Here is a 16,374-nt window from a genome sequence, read left to right as displayed (position 1 = left end):
TATATAGTTTAATGCTTACTTTGTTTAATATTTAAAAACACTTAATGAAATATCACAAGTAAATGTTATCTTCAGCAAAAATGAAAATTTAAAATGAATATCCATTTTTCATATTTTACTTTAAAATGTTCTGATGCTTAATTTATGTGTGGAATGTAATACATTTGATTAGTTAAGTATTTTATTTTTAATTAACTTAGAAAAAATAGTATAAAACTAAATATCTGCCTTTTATCAATTTTTTGTGTGTATCAGCAAGTATTATAGTGGGTGTCTGTACAATACATCAATACCAGCTATAACATCATCAGCTGAAAAACAAAGGAAATCTCTGTGATTAATAAATCAGGCTAAAATCGGTTCAGTTCTGATGAGTGTTATTGTGGTGTTAATGTTCTCGGTCCTGTACAATAGTGCTTCTGGAATCAGTATTCAGTTTGATATTTAGCGCTCCCCATATTTCATTAATGAGCAGAGAGATCTCTAAAGCTCATGCTTCTCACACTAATATCGCCAGGGACGCCACTGGAGCGGAAAACCAATTCAACAGCCATATATCAGCTTCCACTCTCCCTCGCTGTGCTAACACAATATCTCATGTTTTTCTAAATGAGAATGCATTTCACAGACACAAATCCCTCTGCTGGAGGATTTGAGGGCCTTTGAGAAACTTTAGCCTTGTGCATCTTTGATTTTCACTCATTGTATTAGATTAAGAGCAGTTGTTGGCTGCGTTCTTGTGTTTGACCTTCAGAATAAAATTGGCATATGCAAATGAACATGTGGAAATCTGTTCAGTACATTTATAACCATACTTAATCAGGAAGACTGGGAATTTTGAAGAGCACGTTAACAAGACAAACCGTGTGAGCCGTTTTTGTTTTATGGTTATATGATAAATAAGTAAAGAGCCATCAAGCTGTTTGTTTTTAGTGGATGGCTGGTGCTGAGTGGTGTGACGTTGTGTGTGATAAGCACTGAAGCTCTGAGTGTCACACGGGATATGCAACTCATTTCCTGCTGTCCCAGTTCTCCAAGTCACACGAGACACTGTGCTGCTTGGCACGAAAGAACACCAAGGAATGACAATACCAAGTGAGCACCAAGTGAGGTTTCACAAAGACAGTCTCACCTGAGAGAATACACACTCGTTCTTTTCTCCAGATCTAGTAATTCATTCAAAAATACTTTAAAAATGCAATCCGAACACACAATGACTTTGTAACAAAGAACAAACTCTTCTGTAACAATTTTGGAGTTAAAATCAAAAATGCCAGGGTGATCTTTTAAAAATGAAAATAATTCAGTTTATTTATTATTTTATTTGTGTTGAGTTTAGTATTAGATAAAATTGTGATTTTTAACAAAATTGCTTCCCTCATAATTAAAGGGGTCATATGATGCGATTTCAAGTTTTCCTTTCTCTTTGGAGTGTTACAAGCTGATTGTGCATAGATAAGATCCCTGAAGTTGCAAAGACTAAAGTCTCAAAACCAAAGAGATATTCTTTATCAAAGTTAAGACTCTGCCATGCCCCCCTAAAACGGCTCGTTCTAACACGCCCCCACATATCTACCTCACTATGTGGAAATATTAGCATAATGCCGCCCAAATGTGCACGCAAAGAAAGAAGGCGTGGTTTCATTAACCGCAGTTAGTGTTGAAGCAGCCATGTCAGGGAGACGCTGTGTGTTTCTAGGCGAAAGCAAAAGCACTTTATTTGGCCTTCCGAAAGTAGATGCATTTAGAAATCTTTAAGATTACTTACAACAGAACAGCAATGCATTTTATGGACAACCGTTTCGTGAACCTAGGAGAGGAGGTAATTCTGACTTTGCTATGACAATCTGGCGCTTCTGAATCAGCTACTGTTTTGTTATTAGTTTAAGTATTTGCTATTGACTGTTCAAATGCGGAGTTTTGTGCATCGTGTGTGTGTGCGCGAGCAAGCGAGAGCTAGAGAGAGAGAGAGCGCGCGAGAGAGAGAGCGAGAGAGAGAGAGAGAGAGAGAGAGAGAGAGACCGCGAGAGAGAGAGAGAGCGCGCAAGAGAGAGAGAGAGAGAGTGAGAGATAGAGGGGGGGGGTCACATCACAGTGGAGTCAGCTGTCTTAACCGCGGCTTGTGTACTGCATCATCTGTCTGTCACGCGACTCTGTTGCCCTTTCGGGCTTGAACTGATGGTAAAACTAATGACATTATTTACTGTCTTTACATTTATTTTGAAAGATGAAGCTCGCGATTATGGTAAGGGGCATTACATTTCCGACGAGTGCTTGCGGTGTTCGGCCAATCACAATGCACTGGGTCAGCTGGCCAATCAGAGCAGACTGCGCTTGTCGGAAGGAGGGACTTTGTAGAAAACGAAGCGTTTGACAGAGGCGGGGCATAGAGGACCTACAATAATGTACAGTATTTGAAAAATAATGTGTTTTTTGAACATTAAAGCATGTCAACATATTCTGTTACACCAAATACACAAAATAATGATCTTTAAAAAAGCATCATATGACCCCTTTAATATTAGAAAAACCTTGTCTGCCAAATCAAATCATGTGGTGCAACAAACATTTAGAAACAGTAAAAAAGGAAAAAATAAAGAAAACAAAAAGAGACACACACCTATAGACCCCCATGACAGCGTGTTAGTCTCTTAAAATATCAGATAACTTGAGTTTTATGAGAAGGCAGGATTAACATTAATAATTGATGATATTTGTAAAAACTAGTTTTTACATTTAAAAATATATTTCAAAGGAAAATATATCTAAGATGTGTACACGCACATGCATTCGAGGTGTAAGAAAAAATATATTATTTTTTACTTGATTACTTGAGTCATTTAAATTGAACTTTTCCTGAGAATTGTATTAAATTTCTCAAAATCATATGCAACCAACACCAACAGATTAATATATGAGTCTGAAGCAGTGATTTCCTTTGAACTCCATTTCCCATAAAACCAGTATGACTCATTGTGCAACTGCTCTCCTGGGATTATTCTGCAGTTATGTAAAATTGAAAGTCTCCAGCTTCCAAAGTCTTGCTGTGCGAGTTGCAGGGTTTAAGGGGGGTAGAAGGAATGGCTGGTATGAAGTCAAACAATGCTATCAGCTCAAGGTCTGTTTGTGCTACTAAGAGGACCAGCTCACGTCCTGTTTCTGACAGATTTTCACTGATAAAGGTCCCAAAAAAGAAAGGATGGCATTATCAGCATAAAGCTAATGCACATACTCCCTCTGCTGGCCAAACATGTAATCTCTAAAAATATATATGAGTATATTTGATTCAATTTACAATTTCCATTGAAAGGTTTTGTGACATTTTTTGGTCTCTTAATTCGTATTTCAGAAGCCAAGCCTGTAGTGTTCCTCCAACATGGTCTTCTTGCTGCTGGAAGTAATTGGGTGACAAACCTGCCCAACACCAGCCTGGGTTTCCTGTTAGCCGATGCTGGATTTGATGTGTGGATAGGCAACAGCCGTGGGAACACCTGGTCCAGAAAACACGCCAGCCTTGACCCTAAACAGAAAGAATACTGGCAGTTCAGGTACAAGAACAACATTTTTATGAAAGCGTTTAGCATGTGGTTTACACTTTCTCATCAAACACCAACCTTTCTAAGAAATTTAAGATAAAAGTTTGAAAATCATTTTTGTATATACACAATCCACAAGTCTGTTATGCTCACCAAAGCAATTTATTTGATCAAAAATACAGTAGGCTACAACAGTAATATTGTTAAAATACAATTACAATTTCAAATAACTGTTTTCTTTTTAAATATATTTATAAATGTAATGATCAAAGCTAAATTTTCAGCATCATTACTCTAGTCTTCAGTGTCACATGATCCTTCAGAAATCATTCTAATATACTGATTTGGTACTCTAAAATAATGTCTAAGTTTGTGCTGCTTAATATTTTGGTGTAAACTGTGAGACATTTTTTTCAGGGTTCTTTAAGTTCAAAAGAGCAGTTTATTTAAAATGGAAATATCTTTCTTGTAAATCTTCCTTGTATTTATTCAAGAATTTATTTCCTCTTTTCAGCTGATACTTGTGTGCGGAGCTTGAAACCTAGTCATACTTAAAATTTTGACAGTTGTCTTTTTCTTGCCTTGCAAGCTTTGGTATTTGCTTCAGGAAATGCAGATCTAGTTCTTATTTTTGGAATCTCTGTTGGGTTAATAATATATCAGCCAGAATACTGAACTAAAAAAAAAAAAATTCTGTTTTTCTTTCTGTGTTGTTTGTGTGTGTGTGTGTGTGTGTGTGAGCCAGTCATGATGAACTGGCTAAAAAGGATCTTCCTGCAGTGATAAACTTCATTACAAAGACCACTGGCCAGGAGCAAATCTTTTATGTGGGCCATTCCCAGGGAACCACTATAGGTATCACCTATTCTCTAAGCCTTTTAGAGTGATTAATTATTTTGATCTGCTATTCATCAAATCACTGGTCTACAAAATATGCTCAGAGATGTGTTGTGCATTATGCATCTTCTCACACTGACAGTAGGCAAATGCATTATCATACGTGTTATAGTGGGAACATCTCACAGCTCACATCAGCTACAGTATTTCACACTTTTTGCTATGCATGATGTGATTCCAAGCTTTATATATTTTTATATTTATATTACATTTTATATTTATATATTATTTTATATTATATATTTATTTCTTCTTGAAATGTTGATGCATAACTTCCTATTTTTGCTTCTTAGCGTTCATCGCTTTCTCCACAATGCCGGAGCTGGCCAGCAAAATCAAGATGTTCTTTGCTCTGGCTCCTGTCGCCACAGTGGGGTTGACCAAAAGCCCCATGACCAAATTGTCTCTTATTCCAGAGTTTCTCATTTGGGTGAGCATTTTGTTTGTAACACTATTCTATAGCTCTGTTCCACAAACTAGAAAACTACCCTATTGCCTACCTAGGCAGCTGCCATCTAAGGATCTGTCCTTTGAAAGAAAGGATTTGGAATGCTCTGCATAAGTAGTAATACTCTCAGTTGATTTTTATAGTTTGACACTACAATTTTGCTAAGCTAGCAGCATGAAGAAATAAACTAAAAATGCAAATATTGGATAAAATAGTGTATTCTAAATTACACATTTTTAATTGTTTTAATTACACTACCAGTCAAAAGTTTTTGATGATTTTTAATGTTTTGTTTTAAAGAATTATCTTCTGCTCACCAAGCCTGCATTTATTTGATCCAAAATACAGCAAAAGCTGTAATATAATTTTTTATATAATAATGTTATATATAATTATGTAATATCAATATTTTTACTATTGCTTTCTATTTGAATATATTTTAAAATGTAATTTATTCCTGTGATTTCCAGTCACATGATCCTTCAGAAATCATTCTAATATTGTGATTTGCTGCTTTAAAAACATTTATTATTATTATTATCATGCTGAAAAGAATTATGCTGAGTATAATTTTTTTAGGTTTCTTTGATGAATAGAAAGTTCAGAAGAACAACATTAATCTGAAATAGAAATCTTTTGTAACATTATAAATGTCTTTATCATCACTTTTGATCAATTTAATGCATCCTTGCTAAATAAAGTAATAATTTCTATCATTTCTTTTCAAAAAAATAAAAAATAAAAATTATATTGACTCTAAGCACTGGAGTAATGATGCTGAACATTTAGCTTTGATCACAGAAATAAATTACATTTTAAAATGTATTCAAATAGAAAGCAGTTATTTTAAATAGTACAAATATTTCACATTACTGCTTTTGCTGTATTTTGGATCAAATAAATGCAGGCTTGGTGAGCAGAAGAGACTTATTTAAAAACATTCAAAAATCTTATTGTTCAAACATTTTTGACTGGTAGTGTATATACTGTATGTACTACATACATTCTTTTGCTCTTGTGATGCCTTAAAATCTAGCCTCTGTTGGCAGTTCACTAGGTTTTGGAACAGAACATATAGCTCATATTTATAGTGTTTTTACACATTCAAAAATGTCATATGTTTCCTGGTACTGGTACTGATAACATTACAGAAATCAGTAGTCAATAAAAAAAGTGTTTTCCTTACAATTGAAGGACATGAAAGTGGGTTTATGTTTTTTAAGGTTATATACAGCCATGATGATCATTTATCAGAATAATTATTATTCTTGTTCTTATTATTTATTTATTTTTTACATTTGTAGGATCTCTTCGGACGAAAGGACTTCTTTCCTCAGAATGAGTTGATTAAGTTTTTTGCCACCGAGTTCTGCAGCAGAAAACCTTTGAGTGTGCTGTGCGGGAATGTTTTCTTTCTTCTCTGTGGTTTTGATGAGAAGAACCTGAACATGGTATAGCACTCGCTTTGTTAGATCATGCTTTTTAATGTCAGTGAATTTGAGAATGTTCCTTCATGTGTTCCTTCATCTCTCTCTCTTTCAGAGCAGAACACCTGTGTACACAACACACTGCCCAGCAGGAACCTCAGTCCAGAACATGGTTCATTGGGCTCAGGTAACAAAAAACAAAAAAAAACTCAGTTTCTATGTGACACGTCTGTGTCTTACTAAATGTCCTTCTCCACCTGCAATATATTTTAAAACATCCCCACATTATTTCCTCAAAATGAGTGAAAGCACAACCAGAAGTTGCAACAGTTCCTTAATCTGTCTCAGAGTAAAATATCAGTGTGAACTGACAGAGCAGAGAAGCACTGAGGTGTTTCAATAGGGGCTTTTTAGTAAGGCACACAGGTCAGATGTCTTTGACATGTTTCTGGACCTGCTTTACCACATTGCCTTGCATGTGTTCTCAAATGCACTTTGGTTTTAGGTTAACTTTGATGAAAGGTTTTGATCCACTTCAAATGTTGACTAGTGTATATATATATAACATAAATCCAAGATGTCTGTTGGATTTATGTTAAGAAACAACTGTCATGTTCCCACTGATCCTACAGACACCAACACGGTCCAATTAAAGCCATACAAAAGACTGCTCTTTGATACAAAAGGCACTATCAAACATATGAACATTCTACTTTATAATTTTACCTGTTCTTAAATACATTTCTTGTATTCTTAATACAGGCTGTGAAATCCAGTAAGCTTATGGCATATGATTATGGAAAAGCTGGAAATATGGCACATTATAATCAGGTAACATTGAGGACTTGACTATTTCTGCCTGTAAATGGACCCAAAAATGAAAACTCTTGTTATCATTTACACACCCTCATGTATATATATATATATATATATACAAATTTCTTTCTTCTGCTGAACACAAAACAGCCCTAATCCTAATGAAACAGGTTCCTGTTAACTTCCAAAACCGAAACAGTTTAGTTACCAACATTCTTCAAAATACTGTATCCTCTTTTGTGTTCCACAGAAGAGACAAAGTCATACAGGTTTGGAAATTACATGAGGATGACTAATTGATGACAATTTCCCTTCAAGCTGTTTTCACCACTAACTATACTAACTTGCCTATCCAGGGCATTTTTGAAATACTGTAGACTCTCGTGACGATGAATGTGTCATGTTTGTGGTCACTCTGAGAGTCAGTAGTGGAACTGAGCAGTGCTCAAAGTGTTAAAGTCTCTTCCTGCTTCTCCCCTAACAGTCGACCCCTCCCCTGTACAACATGCGGGACATGACGGTACCCACAGCCTTGTGGTCGGGTGGGCAGGACACTCTGGCAGATCCTCAGGACGTGGCTCTACTGCTAACACAGATACCCAAATTGGTGTACCACCATGACATTAAGCACTGGGAGCACCTGGACTTCATCTGGGGTTTGGATGCCCCACAAGAGATGTACAACAAAATGATCGAAATGATGAGGGAGAATGTGTGAAGAGACATTTTGTTTGAGCAGGTTTTATCAGCATTCCTTGAGCTTGAGCTAATACTTTTGTGCCTCTTTGTTTGTTCTTTCTGTAAGCAGATGAACCCATTTGTTTGAGGTGCTGGTAACCGAATCCGCAATTTGCGAATGTAAATTTGATATTACAAACTGAATTAAGCCTTCGAGCCATTACCCAGACTGAGTTTTACACTCATGATCGGGGGTTGCTTTTTAATGTCTTTTAAAGGACATGCACTTGTTTAATGTGTTTTTTTTTTAAACTTTAGCTTTTACTAACCACTACACCCTCAATCTCACTATACTGTAGCATTTCATGACCTGTCTTATGGCCTCGTCCTGTAATCGACTGATTTTGTAAAACATGACTGGAAATAAACATACATTGATGCCGAAAATGTGTATACAAAAAGTAATTTCGCTTAGTGAGAGGTTTTACTTTTAAACCAACAATTTGACACAATCCAAATCCATTTGAAATCTTACAGTGATAAAAAACAAACTTTAACACTTTAAAACAAACTGAATATACATATACAGTACATTAAATTATCAATATACAATATAAGAACAACACAAATATGAGTAATCAAATGAAAAACTAAATCAAATATGCATAAATACATCTTTCATCTGAGAAATGCATTTCTTATGACATTAAGTGTGTTCAAACATTATGTGTGGTTCAAAGTGTAAAAAATTGTGACAATTGGTGAAAACCCAATCTTAAACTCAGCTGGTGAATTGTAAAGGACCCCACTGCTGCTGCACATGAAACACGTCTCTTCTCTCATGTCCTTTATTATTACTCACATTGATTTTGTTAACATTGTAACAATTTTGTGGAATTGTAGTCTCTTTGCAATATCTAGTGGGGTTTCATGATCCTGTAAAGAAGACAGAAACAACATGTCAAACTATTAAAAGAGTCACACAATGTGTTTAACAGAGAGAAAAGAGAAAACAAAATGTATGCTTGTTTCACATCACAGATCAACACCAGTTTCAAATCCTGTCAGTCTCAGCAAATGCAATTTCTCTAAAACACTTTAATACTTTGTTACATTTAACATTCACTTACCAAGTTCTCAGTTGACATTAAGAGAATGGTTTGCTGCTAAATACAGTGCAACACCTCTATGTCATCAGTCACTACTTTGTTCATTTTCACCTTATCTACCGTGTAGAGTTTAACATTTTAAAGTTACTTTAATAAAGACAGTAAGATTATAGATCCCTTTACAGAAGTTCATGTTCAAATACTTGCTATAAATAATTAACTTACTTTGTTCTGTACTGAAACATCTGCATTTTTCTCCAATAACAGTGGAATGATCCTTTGACTTTTTCTTTGGCACGCATAGTGAAGTCCAGTGTTCCTCTTCTGAAAAAAAGCAAAGCTGCACAAATTATAACCATGAACATCCTTTTTAGCATGATAATTATCTCTTAATTAATTTCCAAAACATGATGAGTGTTCTACTTACATAGTCTACAGCATTTACTTCCACCTTAGTGGCCAACAGAAGCTCCATCAATTTCACATTTTTTCTTTGCTTCTCTTCCTTTTGAGATAAAATGTGCAATGCTTTAATTTTGTCCAATTAAACACATTTAGATCAGTCATAAATTAAAGTCAGATTACATAAGTAATGGACAAGAACACATATAAAACACCACAAATCGCTTTCTATTCCTGTACACTAATCTCAGGGAAATTCCTGATCTCAAAATTTCAATTTTTTTTTCAGACAGTAAATAGTCTCTTCCAGAAATGCCATGACTGAGGGATAACCTACCATTATAAGATAACCAATTAACAAGATAGGCATTAATATGGCAATCATCAAGTAGTCCAGGAAGGAAAATGTTCTTCTCGTGGCATAGTGCAAACAAGTCCTTTCTTTCTAAAGGAAGAACATACACATAGATATGTTTAAACAAGCACAAAATAAACAATCATTAATAAAATGTACCACAGGGTGAGTCAGAAAAACAACATGCATTCAAATGAATCATTGCGCATTAGACTCGCTCATAACAATACAACTGCAGCAGCATTATGATAACCAGGATTCAAACAGGACTATTTTCAGTCTCCTCACTTATGCAATACCTTATTTCTAATAGACACATTTGCATTGTAATCTAGAAGGTATTTGACAGTCCTGAGGTGTCCCCGTCTACAGGCGGCTATGATCGGTGTGTCTCCTGTTCCTTCATCTTGAACGTTTACATTTTTGGGATCGGCTGAGATCAGTTTTTGCAACTTATGGATGTCATCGTCATAAGCTGCCTGACACATAGGCTATGGAAAGAAAGTAGCACAAAATATGATTAAAAAAAATAGGCACATGAAACAATTAATTATCCTATATCTAATACGTTTAATAAGACTAAGACAACTAAGGTATAATTGAGGCATGTGATTTTGGCCTGAAACATGGTTTGATATCAGATAGGGTGATAAGCAAAACAGGTCTGGTGACATCCCAAGCATGACGGATAACTTAACACATAAACACACCCTTTTCAAATACATTACAGCAAAAAACAACAACAACACCAACAACAACAACAACACTGTAAAAAGGTCTTTGAACAGTAAAGTATTTTTCCTTTTCACGCATAAGTAGGCTATATTAATGTCTTTTACTGAAGATCTAGAAGGTATCACCGTCATGAAAATAACAACAGCAATGCCATGAAAAAGAAAATATGATTCTCTGGTACAATGTGAAACTGTCCTGTATTGTCTGTGAACGTGTGTTAAACTGTCTGAGAAGAGGACAGTTAACTTATTTGGCATTGTCATGTCACAAAAGTTAAAATAAGCATAATATTTTTTTTAGTCAGTAGAAATACATTATGTTGACACAAAATTGAGGTATGAAGAACAAAACTCATTAAGTTGTTAGAGATTAAATTTAGCATAACACGATCAGTCGATTATCATAATCATCATCAGTTATATGAGCCAAGTCAGTTGTTTCCTAAAGAAAGGAAGATCAAGACACGTTTCAAAGGAGTTAACGTTACTCACCTCTGAATACAAGATTCCCATTTGGCTTCCCCTGTCCCTAAAGGGAAACTAACTTAAACTTGTAAATCCTTAATGCGGACTCTTGAGGTTATAAAACTAACAGCCCTTTGCTAACTTGTTTGCTTTCTACCTTGCGAAATGCGAACCGTGTTAAACAGCGCTTCAGATAAGGGTGTGGTCATGTAACACTGACGCATACGTCATGACGCAATCAGTGCCGTTCAGGTGTGTAGCGGTGGATTTCGGTCCATTACATAGACTAATTTCCTCTCAACAGAAGATATAATAGACTTACTAACATGGCGGTTTAATACCGTAAAAAATGTTTTAATTTATAAAGCTCTAAAAACCTTACTGACTGATGTGATGTTTTAGTGCACTTCCTGCAAATATGGAAAAAAATAAAGGGTCTCAATTAAATATGTGCAGTTTCACATGGTTAGTGCAAATTGTCACATGACCAGAGCAGTTTATTTCCTGTTTGCACCTTGAGAAGATGATAACTGCATCAAAGCTCCAAAACAAAAGGCTAGTAAAGTATGTTAACATAAAGATGTGACAAAGATTTTTGGTACACATTATCTTTAAGGTGTCTAGTATTAATATATGAATTCACATATATTCAGTTTTGTTGAGTGTGGTCATAGAATGAGTAAACATGTTGATGGTCACAATAGTGGGATAGCAGTGAACTTAGGTGTACAATATAAATCCAATTGTAGTTGTTAGTGAAAATTACACTAAAATGTTGGGTTACACTTTACTTGAAGGGGTGTGCATAAGACTGACATGACACCTTCACAATCATGACATGACACCTACATAATCATGACATGACACATGTCATGAATATGAAGGTTGTTTATGCATATTTATGACAACTGTCATTAAGTGTCATTCGCTCAGTTATGTAATTTTTAATGCAAAGATGAAGTTGCTGAAAATTACACTAAAATGTTGCAATGACAAAATATTGCACTAAATTAAAAATTCAAATGTTACAAAAAATTTGATGTTATATTAAACAAAAAAGTAACAATTTTGAAATGTGTTGATGGTTGAATTTTTTTGTCTTTTATCTCAGTATTCCTATCAATTTTTTTATGCATAATAGTAACCCTAAAATGTGATCAAACAGTTTAAAATAGCTGGGCTAAGATATATAACAATTTTTATGACTGCAGGAATATATTAATTCAGTACACACATTATTATACAATTGTGACCGACCATAAAACACAGTTTTTCACACACTTTTCCAAAAACATTTCAAAAAATAATTATTGATTATTTCAAACGAAGGGTTACTAATGACACATCATTTGGATATTTTCATGTCTGGGAAAAATTTGGTATTAAACGGGTTAAACAGGTATAATGAAAACGGTTTCTTAAGTAAGAAGAACCAAGACAAACAAATAAATAAATAAATAAATGACAACTGGCCTTGCCATTTCAATCAATCAATCAATAAATGCAGTTGACAGATATACTTTTAATAACTTTTCTGTTACTACACATCAAGATAATAACATTCATATAGTTTCTAGTTTCTTTGAGAACCACAATAAACCAGTCAAAGAGATCTGATTTTTATAGCGAGATCTGGCACTGCCTTTAAATAATTTTGTAAGTTGAGTAAGTATTTAAGTGTTTGTTTGTTTTTTCAGTTAGAAGTTGTGACTAGCCTACTGTCTGTGAATACTGAGGGATGTGTAAGAAACCAACAAATTCTTATCTGGTATAATGACTGTACATCTGCCTGTCTTTAGCTCTCCACACTTTATTAGAAAACAATGTCTCTGGCTCATAATACTAAAATTTGAATTTTAAAATTGTGATAGTAGTATTTATTTATTTAATTTATTTTTTACTGAAAAACTTTGACATTAATTTACCGGTACAATATGTGACCCTGGACTACAAAACCAGTCATAAGTAGCACAGGTATATTTGTAGTAATAGCCAACAATACATTGTATGGGTCAAAATGATAAATTTTTCTTGTATGCCAAAAATCATTAGGATATTAAGTAAAGATCATGTTCCATGCAGATATTTTGTAAATTTCCTACTGTAAATATATCAAAACTTTTTTTTTGATTAGTGATATGCATAATTTGGACAACTTTAAAGGTAATTTTCTCAATATTTAGATTTTTTTGCACCCTCAGATTCCAGATTTTCAAATAGCTATATCTCAGCCAAATATTGTCCTATTCTAACAAACCATACATCAATGGAAGGTTTCTTCAGCTTTCAGATGATGTATAAATCTCTATGTCAAAAAATGACCCTTATGACTGGTTTTGTGGTGCATAGGCCTATCGTCTTTCTCCTCAATTACAGCGTTCATTCGCACTGATGGGTGCTTAAGAAGAATTTAACAAGACAAAATTAAGCGAAGTGGCCATACATTATTGTAATATGCAGGACAAACATTAGGCTACTATTTTAGAAATAATCCCCTCCATATTTATAAGAAATTTTCCAAGAAAAAGAAAGCTCAAATAATTGGCGGACATTGCAGCACTGTTTGTTATGATTTACAGAATCATACTTTTACTCAACTTTGGCTTTGGCTTAGACGTAGCCTATGTTTATTATCTTAAGAGATTTTCCTTGTCTTATAGATAGAATCAGTAGGCCTAGCAGTGTTGGGGAACGTTACTTTTAAAAGTAATGCATTACAATATTGCGTTACTCCATAAAAAAGTAACTAATTACGTTACTTAGTTACTTTTTATGGAAAGTAATGCATTACGTTACTTTCGCGTTACTTTTTAAATCTGGACAGGGCTTGCTTGTTTTGTTTTTAAAAAAGTTATATTTTTGGCAAATATAAAAGCCTTTTCACACCAGGGACAGGAGAGCTGTCAATCAATAAATTGAAAAAAAAAGTAACTTGCGTTACTTATTTGAAAAAGTAACTCAGATATTCTCTTGTAAATTAAAAAGTAATGCGTTACTTTACTAGTTACTTGAAAAAAGTAATCTGATTACGTAACTCGCGTTACTTGTAATGAGTTACCCCCAACAGTGAGGCCTAGTCCTGCTAGGCAGATGTAATTTGGCAATTCGGAGGAGTTGTGCCCCATCTGGTGGATAAAAATATACAAACAATATAGTTATTTCTGTGGCGTAACATTTCACAAAATAAATGCAAACAGTTCGAGAAGAACGTGTTAGGCTTCAGTGTCTTTAGAATGTGAATTATGAACTCTGTAACTGGTTAATGCTTGAGAATAATGTAATGTCTGAGAGTGTCTATCTGTTTATGCAAGTAAAAGCTTGTAAATGTCATGAAATACAGTACATCTACCTTTACAGACGTGCAGTCATTCCCACCCCTTTAGCTGTCACACTGGTTGCGGCTCAAATCTAGTGAACTATACAGCGTTTGGGCATCTGAGAAGAATCCGGGTGCTGACTAGATAGGCTGCTGGTGAGGTTTTGAAACACAGCCAGTAAAAGCACCGCTGCTACAGCAGCAGCATTCATCTGACTCGCAGAGCTCCGGGCGAACCATCTGACATCGCAGGATTATTCTCTCTGAAAGACAGCAATCAGCCATTTTAGCCTAGCGCGCATATCCATGCCAAAAGAACAAAGCTTCCATGAGGTACAAAGGCAAAAGACCGAGAGTTGTAGACAATAATAAAAAAAAACCTGCTCTTTTATTTACGCGAGTTGCCTGTTTTCGAACTGAATTCTAGCACGTGCCACATGTGACGATTGTAGGAATGTGTAGCATGGGATCACAGCAGCTCTTCACCTACAGGTGAGGATTTTATTGTATCTATACATTTAATTTTTGTGGTCTTAATTTAGACCTGTGATCATTACTGGGGTTTTTTTTAATTTTTTTTTATTTCATGTTTACATCGAAATTGTTGCAATCTTGTCATGTGGGAAATGTATCACTGACCTTATCTTTGTGACTGGTTTACTGATAAAGCAATATTATTTGTATGATTATGATGATCATATCTGTGCTGTAGAATTTTGGCTTGACGTCTGATATTGATTGTTTATTGGAGGAGCTCCAATTTTGAGCACTTTAGATGTTCATCATATAAAATACATTTGTATCAAGTTTATAGTGACAGAGAAAAGCAGAAGTTCCAAGTCATGAATCAGAGGAGATTGGAAAGTATAAAAAAGTTACTTTAGTGTAATATTACTTCTACCTATAGTACTCACTGTTAAAATAATGTAGCAGGAATGAGTTCTTCATAAACTTTTGCATCATACATTTCAGGAATATTATAACAATTGCTAGCTACATAGTAGAAACAGTCATTATGTTAATAATTTAATTGTTAGACATTATTTGAGACACAGTCATAGAGATTGTATTTTTACATAGCACTAACATGTTTGTGGATGTGGACTGTGGTTTGATTTACCTGGCTCTTAAAATATGTTGAAGAACCGCTCATCCCTCCTTGAAAATGCTTGTGTTACTGTATAACCCCCCCCCTTTTTAGATTTCAGTTGAACACTATAATAAATTAGTGTTTGGGAGGGCTATTATTTCAGTCTATAAAACATACTATTATTATTATTATTTTTTTTTTAAATGTTTTGGTATTTTTGGCTTAAAATCCTTTTGCTAGTACTGAGACATGTGAATCCAGACAGTTGCTTGAGCCATTATGTACTACTTAATCATTACCTGAACATTAATATACACCTCATATATTATATGCATATAATCTCGGCTGCTTATTTTCTAATCAAATGCAAATTGACATTATGCAAGGCCCTAATGATCAGAGATTGCTCAGTGTTAAATCTCCTTTACACTGCTCTCTTATTTTAACAGTGCATCTACTTTAAGTTGCCATGGCATCGTTAATCAGAACATTTTCTTCTATGGTGATGATACTTTTTCCATTTGTTAATTTGCAATTTGCTGTACTCAGCTTTCAAAGAGTAAAAGAGAAAGAAACAGTCCAATATTTACCCAGCTTTGTGCAAAATGAAAAAAAAAAATTTTCACAGCTAAAGATATCCATGAGTCACCATATTTTGCTGCATGGTAACAAGCTGTCTTAGCAACTGTAGTACAGATTCTGGAACGAATAACCATGTTATTTGGACTGAGATGGTGAATTATATACGATAATCCCCATGGAAATGCACAGGCCATGGTAACCGTGTTAATAGATTAGGAAGAATACGCTAGGAATTCTACAGCATAGAGTTGTAGCCAAAGCTAGTGTTGTGGAAATGAAAACAAAGACTGTATCGACCCAGCGGCCTCTTAATGGCTCTGCTGTAATGCCAGATATGATGTTTCTTGCTCCTCAGCTCGGAATCGTCTTGGGAGATGACAGATGGATGCATAGGGAGGATTGAAGCCTGCCAGCCAACGTTGTAAACTCACCATGGACCAGGGCTTCAGTTTCAGCACACTGGTGAGTGGCGTTGTGGGAGGAGGAGGAGGAGGAGGAGGAGGAGGAGGAGGGGGGTGG

At 34.9% G+C, this 16,374-nt stretch overlaps 3 protein-coding genes across 3 annotated transcripts in view; 2 read left to right on the top strand and 1 right to left on the bottom strand.

Moving 5' to 3' along the window:
• Window positions 1–8,383, top strand: part of lipf (lipase, gastric) — a 14,595-nt gene extending 6,212 nt beyond the window's left edge. Inside the window, exons 4-10 of the mRNA XM_016461413.1 lie at window positions 3,350–3,548; window positions 4,282–4,391; window positions 4,727–4,863; window positions 6,186–6,332; window positions 6,424–6,495; window positions 7,071–7,139; window positions 7,609–8,383. Coding sequence (XP_016316899.1) covers window positions 3,350–3,548; window positions 4,282–4,391; window positions 4,727–4,863; window positions 6,186–6,332; window positions 6,424–6,495; window positions 7,071–7,139; window positions 7,609–7,842 — 968 coding nt within the window. The 3' untranslated portion in view covers window positions 7,843–8,383. The remainder of the gene's footprint in view (window positions 1–3,349; window positions 3,549–4,281; window positions 4,392–4,726; window positions 4,864–6,185; window positions 6,333–6,423; window positions 6,496–7,070; window positions 7,140–7,608) is intronic.
• Window positions 8,384–8,461: 78 nt separating this feature from the next.
• ankrd22 (ankyrin repeat domain 22) lies at window positions 8,462–11,100 on the bottom strand. The gene is made up of 6 exons (XM_016461312.1): window positions 10,895–11,100; window positions 9,968–10,159; window positions 9,651–9,758; window positions 9,339–9,416; window positions 9,137–9,235; window positions 8,462–8,738 (listed from the first exon to the last, which is right to left on the bottom strand). The coding sequence occupies exons 1-6, from the start codon at window positions 10,913–10,915 to the stop codon at window positions 8,661–8,663; spliced, it is 576 nt and encodes a 191-aa protein (XP_016316798.1). The 5' UTR covers window positions 10,916–11,100; the 3' UTR covers window positions 8,462–8,660.
• A 3,150-nt stretch (window positions 11,101–14,250) lies between these two features.
• stambpl1 (STAM binding protein-like 1) overlaps window positions 14,251–16,374 on the top strand; it is a 10,914-nt gene continuing 8,790 nt past the window's right edge. The window contains exons 1-2 of the mRNA XM_016461327.1: window positions 14,251–14,675; window positions 16,211–16,317. Coding sequence (XP_016316813.1) covers window positions 16,288–16,317 — 30 coding nt within the window. The 5' untranslated portion in view covers window positions 14,251–14,675; window positions 16,211–16,287. The remainder of the gene's footprint in view (window positions 14,676–16,210; window positions 16,318–16,374) is intronic.

The sequence above is a fragment of the Sinocyclocheilus anshuiensis genome, unplaced genomic scaffold (genome assembly GCF_001515605.1).
Source record: "Sinocyclocheilus anshuiensis isolate Anshui unplaced genomic scaffold, SAMN03320099.WGS_v1.1 scaffold220, whole genome shotgun sequence".
Taxonomy (NCBI): domain Eukaryota; kingdom Metazoa; phylum Chordata; class Actinopteri; order Cypriniformes; family Cyprinidae; genus Sinocyclocheilus; species Sinocyclocheilus anshuiensis.
This window is presented reverse-complemented; position numbering and strand designations above follow the sequence as displayed.

Excerpts from the sequence above, each read along its gene's own strand:
- ankrd22 (XM_016461312.1), bottom strand. The coding sequence starts at position 10,915 with ATGGGAATCTTGTATTCAGAG. Across the intron at positions 9,236-9,338 it reads AAGTAAATGCTGTAGACTAT|AAGAGGAACACTGGACTTCA; the intron begins GTAAGTAGAACA and ends GCTTTTTTTCAG. Across the intron at positions 8,739-9,136 it reads ATGTTTCAGTACAGAACAAA|GATCATGAAACCCCACTAGA; the intron begins GTAAGTTAATTA and ends TCTTCTTTACAG.